Source organism: Elephantulus edwardii, unplaced genomic scaffold, assembly GCF_000299155.1.
Source record: "Elephantulus edwardii isolate Elephantulus edwardi_28Jun2011 unplaced genomic scaffold, EleEdw1.0 scaffold00318, whole genome shotgun sequence".
Lineage (NCBI taxonomy): Eukaryota > Metazoa > Chordata > Mammalia > Macroscelidea > Macroscelididae > Elephantulus > Elephantulus edwardii.
Window position 1 is genome coordinate 2,472,072 of NW_006400068.1, and position 7,727 is coordinate 2,479,798.

General features: G+C 38.5%; 1 protein-coding gene and 1 pseudogene across 1 annotated transcript in view; one reads left to right on the plus strand and one right to left on the minus strand.

Annotated features, from left to right (window-relative positions):
- The window catches only part of SWT1 (SWT1 RNA endoribonuclease homolog (S. cerevisiae)), a 147,069-nt gene that overhangs the window by 22,796 nt on the left and 116,546 nt on the right, over positions 1–7,727 (minus strand). The window contains exon 17 of the mRNA XM_006901321.1: positions 1,971–2,035. Coding sequence (XP_006901383.1) covers positions 1,971–2,035 — 65 coding nt within the window. The remainder of the gene's footprint in view (positions 1–1,970; positions 2,036–7,727) is intronic.
- LOC102864292 overlaps positions 6,607–7,727 on the plus strand; it is a 4,901-nt pseudogene continuing 3,780 nt past the window's right edge.

Consider the following 7,727-nt stretch of genomic DNA (forward strand, 5'->3'; position numbering starts at 1 on the left):
GTTATTTACTTTTATCTTGTTGTGGTGCTCGAGTATTTTATAAATTCTAGATATAATTCCTTTGTCAGACATGTCATTGCCAAATATTTTTTCCCAATCTGTGGCTTCCTTTTTACCCTATTGGAGAAGTTTTTGGATGTACATAGAGATTTGATTCTTAGAAGGTCCCATTCATCTCTTTTATCCTCTTCTGGTTGTAGATTTTCCAGGATGCTTGGAAGACCATTGATGTTGTGGATTAGGACTTCTAGAGTTCTTCCAAGCTTTCCTTTAATGGAAGTTTATAGTCCTTGGTTTTAGTCCTAGGCCCATGATCCACCTAGAGTTGGTTTTTGTATATGGAGTGAGATGTGGATCTTGCTTGAGTTTTCTGCATAGAGTTTTACAATTTTGCCAACACCATTTGTTTAAAAGGCTGTCGTTTCCCCACTTTACTGATTTCATCTCCTTGACCATGGGTAGACGGGCTGATTTCTGGATTCTCAATTCTATTCCACTGATCTATGTCTGTCATTATACCAGTACCACACTGTCTTGACCACCACGACAGTGAAGTAGGATTTGAAATCAGGGAGTGAGATGTCTCCTACCTTTTTTCTATTTTTAAGGAGTGCTTTGCTTATTCTGAGCCTCTTTACATTCCAAATGAAATTGGAGATTGCCTTTTTAATCTCATTGAAGAATGGAATTGGTCTTTGTATTGGGATTGCATCAAAGGTGTCAATTGCCTTTGGTAGTATTGTCATTTTCACAATTTTGAGTCTTCCTATCCATGAGCAAGGGATGATAATTATTAGAGAGCTCTGGTGGCCCAGTGTTAAGGAGTTGCAATCCCAAAGACCGGTAGTTTAAATCTACCAGTTGCTCGACAGGAGGAAGATAGCAAATACCCTTCCGCACAATTTACAGCCTCGGAAAACCCACATGGAAGATCAGTTGAGTTGGTTCTGACTCACAGGTTCCAATAACATTTATTATAATACTGTAAAAACAATAATGATTATCATTGTTGTTAGGCTGCCATCAAGCAGAGTATGACTCATAGCTATCCTATGAACAGATCTGAACCCTGTTTAGTCCTGTGCCATCCTCATCATCTCTGACACACTGGAGCCCTTGTTGTAGTACTGTGGCAATCATCTCGTGAGGATCTTCCTCTCTCTCATTGATCTTTCCAAGCATGGCATCTCTTTCCAAGGAATAGTCTCTCCTAACAACAGGCCCAAAATATGTGAGACAGAGCTTCACCATCTTTGCCTCGAATAAGCACTGACTTTTTCCAAGGCATTTATATTTGCTCACTTGGCAGTCTGTGGGATATTGAGTACTTTTCCCCAACACCACAGTTCAAAAGCATCAATTCCTCTTTTATCATCTTTAATCACAGTCCAGCTCTCAAATACATATTAAGTGATTGAGAAGACCATAGCCTCAATCAGGACCATCTCAAGCCAATACCACTGTTCTTTAAGATTTTGGAAAACAACCTGACAGAAGCCTTGCCCAATGTCGTGACTGCTGGTACCAAGAGTGCTGACTGTGGATCGAAGCAAAATTAAATCACTGACAATTTCAATCCTTTCTCCATCTATCAAGATGTTGCCTTTCGGCCCATGGGTGAGGACCTTTTTCCTTGATGTTGAAATGTAATCCATACCGAAGGCTGTAATCCTTAATCTTCTGGAGCAAGCATTTCAAGTCCTTCTCACATCACAATACAATTCACTCTAATCAGTAGTAAAATTTTACAAACATCTGGATTTTTCTAAAGGCTAGGGGGGGATAAATCCCAAAAGAAACATAACACTAAGGCTTTACTTATGTAAAAAAATATAGTTGCAGTTATTAAAGCAAAACAAAATCTACTGTAGTGAAATGATAAAACAAAATTAAAACCTCACCACAACTGAATGGTGCTGTATGTAGCAAAATTTTTTTCCTATGGTAACATAAAGATAGTTATGACTTACCGATACTCAGTCTGTGAAACACAATCATAAAGCTCTTTGGCAGTAAATTTGACATGTTTATTTACCTGAAAAGAACCAGAATACAGTTATTTAAAACTGTCAATTAAAACATATGAGCGGTGAGAGAACAATTTCTGCGGGCTGCCATCCAGCAGATTCTGACACAGAGTGCCCTCATATGGCAGAGTGGAACTGCTGGATAAGTTCCAATCACCAGCCTTTCAGTGAGCAGCCAAGTGCTTGCTTAACCACTCTACCATTATGTTAATCATCTTGTTGTTGTTTCAGGCTATCAAGTCAGAGCCGACTCACAGCAAACCCTACAGTAGGTTTTCAGAGGCTGTAAATTACATGAGAGGAGACTGCCGTTCTTTCTCCTTCAGAGCAGCTGGTGGATTCAAATCACTTTACTTTCAGTTGCTAGCACAACTCCTTACACCTAGGCCACCAGAGTATCTTCTAAATAGCCTTAAGTATTTTCATTACTGTCTCATATGCAAGGGCCTAGAATATAGTCAAACTTCAGCCATCATATGTCAACATACTGCACATATTAAATCAGAGAAGAGAATAAACTATCCTCTATAAATTGTTTAAAACAGATAAAATATATGAATATAAAAATGTTCCTCAGGAACATTTATCTTAAAATAAAATGGTGAACTTAAATTTATTTCATAAAATTTCATCACTAAATCTTTTATATCATTCTGAAATAATAACTCCTGAATATGCACAAAGATAGGAAGGAAAAATATAAAATTGATATAGATTCATCTTTAGTTTTAAAAAGGGAGCTCTGGTGGCAAACTTTGTAGGGAGTCGTGCTACTAACAAAGGTGGTGCCTCTCTGGTAGTTCAAATGCACCAGCAGCTCTAAGGGAGAAAAATGGACAATCTCCTCCTTGGCGAGTGACAGTCTCCCAAAAGCTCTCTGGAGGATCAATTATGAATCAACTTGAAGGTAATCATTTTGAGGAGGGCTTTTTATTTGTTTACAAAATAATCATCCACCAAGTTTTGAAGCTGGAACAAAATTCCCCCTGCTGGTTCAACTTTTAGTCAAACAACAGAAAAACATAATGGTGACCAGTAACAGCCGAGTAGCCTCACTCCTGAGAATAACCAACCATATCAGATCAAAGGAGCAGCAATTTGCCCAAAGACAAAGGCCAGAGGGCACTGAAGGATAGGACAGAGAATTAATGGAAATGAGAATTAGAGCACAAAGTGCAACTACAGTGTGGGTACTGTAATTAATAGAAAACAAAATGTGTATCAATAGTTGGAAGAAAACCAATTTTCTCTGTAAACTTTCACTCAAATTGCAATTAAATGTAAAAAAGAAAAAATCAATACACTTAAATATTTATCCCAGAAAAAGATGGAATAAAAGTGGTATGTTTCCAGGATATAGTTGATAACTTACACTTTGTAGCTACTTTACTGCTAATAAAAGGAAAAATGAAGTATGAACTTATGACATACTTGATAGGCTCTACTCAGAATTATCTTATTTTGTTTTATTCATTAATTTTAACAATTTCGGTATTTCTAATTAATCAAATTGAACCTGTTGCCATTGAGTAGATTCCATCCCACGACAAAGTAAAACAGGGTTTTACAGATTAAAAATTTTTTAAATTTTTTTTATTATTTTTGTTTGTGTACTGTCAAACTGGATCTGGCTGGCAGAGGGGGTGATTTTCCCTCCTTCTCCAGCTGAGCATCTGGTGGATTTGAAGCGCTCAACTCTGAGACTGCAGAGCAGCTTCTTGCCAGTAGGCCACCAGAGCTTACCATAGATTATAAATTTTATAAAAGCAAACTGCTATATCTTTCTCTTCTCAGTGGCTGGTGGGTTTGAACTACTGACCTTTGAATTAACGGTAAAGTATCTTATTTTACCACCAGGACTCCTAATTAACCATATTAAATACACTGTCAAATTTCATCTCTAGGCTTAGGTGTACAATTTTAGTTACCAGGGGACAAATAGTTAGGAAATGCTTTATTAGTAAACATTTAGAAATGGCATTATGAAACATGTGTACCAGAAATATCTCAAATTATTTTTCATTCTTAAAAATGTAAAGAGGTAAAGCTTCATTATAAAAATAATCAAGTTTCTGAAAAGATTTAAAAGATCCTAACACTGTTCATCATTCAAGATTTTTGCCTACAGCATCTCTAAGTATTACAACTGAAGGCTTTTATCCAGGTTTTTGAGCTTTTTAACCCCTTTTAAGGGTTTTTTTTAACCCTTTTTAAGGCTCCAATCCCAGGCCTACACATTCCGTTAGAATAGTTTGCTTTGTCTTCCTGAGCTGCCTTTTGAAAGCTTCTGTTCTGCTCTTTTTTTTTTTTTTTTTTGTTCTACTCTTTTATTTCAGCATTTCTTTCCTTTGTTTTGGCTTCTCGATGCTCTGGTGTCATTTTCAGGATCTCTTATCACATCTACTTTAGTTTTTTTCCTTTCTTCTCTGTCTTTGTAGTACTCTTTTGTTCTCTTCATGGATGGTATCTTTGATGTCATTCCGTAACTCATCTGGTTTCTGATCTGGTGTGCAATGCTTCTAAACCTATTCTTAAAACTCAGGTATGACAGACTCAAGATCCCATTTTGGTTCTCATGAATTTGATTTCATTTCCTTCAGCTTCAATTCGAACTTCCTGTTGTTGTTGTTGTTAGGTGCCATCGAGTCAAGGACAACTCATGGCAACCCTATGAACATCTCTCTGAACCCTGTCCTATCCTGTGGCATCTTTACACTTCCTGACACACTAAATCCCACTGTGGCAATCACTGTGTCAAACCACCTGATCAAAGATCTTTCTCTCCTTCACTGATCCTCCACTTTTCCAAGCATCATGTCCTTCCCCCAAGGAACAGTCCTTCTGAGCAACATGCCCAAAGTATGTGAGGTGAGGCCTCATCATTCTTGTCTCCAAAGAGCACTCTGGCTGCGCCCTCTCTACAACATATTTGTTCTTTTGGCCATCCATGGGATGTTCAGTACTCTCCTCCACCACAAAAGCACAAAGGCCTCAATGATTCTTGTCATCCTATTCACGGTCCAGCTCTCAGATGCATAACAAGTGATCAGAAAGACCATGGCCTGAATCAAATGTACATTAGTCCTCAAATGGACATCATTACTCCTTGGTAATTTGGAGAGGTCACTAACAGATTTTCCCAGTGCAATGCATTTCCTTATTTCCTGACTGCTGGTACCAAGGGAGTTAATTGTGGATCCAAGTAAGAGGAAGCTGTTGACCATTTCAATCTTTCCTCCATCCATCATGACGGTGCCTATCAGTCAAGTGGCAAGAATCTTTGCTTTCTTGACACTGAGATGTAATCCACACCAAAAGCTGCATACCCTGATATTCTACAGCAAGTGTTTCAAGTCTTCCTCATTTTCAGCAAGCAAAGTTGTGTCATCTGCATAATGCAGGTTATTTCTGAGTCTCCCTCTGATCCTGATGCCACAATCCTCTTTGTAAAGTCTAGCTTCACAAAAAATTAGCTCACCATACAGATTAAATACGTATGGAGAGCAAATACAAACCTGACACACTCGTTTCTTAACTTTCAACCATGCAGTGTTCTCCTGCTCTGAACACACAACAGCCTCTTAGTCTAGGTTGCACGTGAACATAATTAGGTGCTCTGGGACTCCCATTCTTCTCCATGTCAGCCAAAAATTGTTATGATCCACACAGTCAAATGCCTTTGCTATTTGAACTTACACATAAGTAACTGATGGTCTGTTCCGTAGTCAGTATCTGGCCTGCTTTTGACTGCTGATATTGAGTGTATTTGCACTTTTGTGACCGCAAAAGCATTTGACTTTGTGGATCATAATAAAATATGGCTAACACAGAAAAATGGAATCCCAGAAAATTATTTGTGCTTGTGCAAAACCTATATATAGATCAAGAGGCTGCTATGTGAACAGAGCATGGAACACTACATGGATAAAAATTAGGAAAGGTGTGCAGTCCTTCTCCATACCTATTGAATCTGTATACTGCACAAAACATTTGAAAATCCAGACTCTATGAAAGAAAATGTGGCATCAGGATTGAAGATTCATGAGTAACCTTCATTATGGAAACCACACAATGAATAAGTATCACAGAAGAATGGGTGACTTTGAACTGTAGTGCTGGAGAAGACTACTGAATATTCCATGGACTGCCAAAACAACAAACAGATATGCCTTGGAGAAGTGGAGCCAGAGTGCTTCTTGGAGGCAAGGATGGTGAAGCTTCATCTTTCACCTACTTTGGACATGTTGCTAGGAGAGGCTATTTCTTGGAGAAGGACATCATACTTGGAAAGGTGGAGGGACAGCAAGAGATGAGCCAGGTGAATGACACAATTACTGCAGGAATGGACTTGAGTGTATCACAGATTGTGAGGATGACACAGGATAGGATAGGGTTCAGATCTGTCGGTCACAGGGTCATTATGAGTCATACTCCATTTGCTGACACCTAACAACAACTCAACATTGTTCATGATATGAGACAAATATTTAAAATGTACTCACTGCCTTAGAGGAGGAAATTCTGTTAAAAGAAATTACTCTTATAAATCTGAGAATCAGTTTTTTGGCTGAGCACCACCATGGTGGCTGGCAAGAACAAGCATTTATAAAAGGTGGCAATAAAGGAGCCAAGAAGAAAGTGGCTGATCAATTTTTTAAGAAAGATTGGAATGATGTAAAGGCACCAGTTATGTTTAATAGAAGAAATATTGGGAAGACACTAGTCACAAGAACTCAGGGAACCAAAATTGCATCTGATGGACTCAACAATCATGTTTTAAAAAGACGTGAGCCTTGCTGATTTGCAAAATTATGAGACTGCATTTAGAAAAGTCAAGCTAATTACCAAGGATGTTCAGGCAAAAAATGCCTCACCATCTTCCATGGCATGGATCACAATTACTCGCGACAAAATGTGCTCCATGGTTAAAAAAACCAAAACGGCAGACCATAATTTGAAGCTCATGTTGATATCAAGACTACTGGTGGTTATCTGCTTCGTCTGTTGTGTGATGGTTAAAAAAAAACCCCACAAAAACCTCAAAAATCAAATTAGGAACATACTCGGCACCAGCAAGACTGCCAAATCAGAAAGAAAATGATAGAAATGATGACCTGAGAGGTGCAGCCACATGACTTAAAAGAAATGGCCAATAAACTGATTCTAGACAGCATTGGAAAGGTCACAGAAAAGGCTTGCCAGTCTATTTATCCTCTACATGATGGACTTATTAGAAAAGTGAAACTGCTGAAGAACCTCAAGTTTGAATTGCACAAACTCATGGAGGTTCATGGTGAAGGTGGTAATTATGGAAAAGCTACTCCAGGAGTTGACAGCATACCAATTGATTTATTTCAACACAGACGCTGCCCTGGATGTGCTCACTAAGTTGCGCCAGGAAATCCGGAGGACAGTCAAGAGAGTGTGGAAATTATCGAACAATATCATTGATATCACATGCAAGCAAGATTCTGCTGAAAATTATCCAAAAACGTTTGGAGCAGTATGTCAACAGGGAACTGCCAGATTTGCAGGCTGGATTTAGAAGAGGTCGTGGTACTAGGGATATTATAGCGAATGTAAGATGGATCTTGGCAGAAAGCAGAGAATACCATAATAATGCCTATCTGTGCTTCATTGACTACGCAAAGGCTTTTGACTGTGTGGATCACAGTAAGCTATGGCTGACTCTGAGAAGAA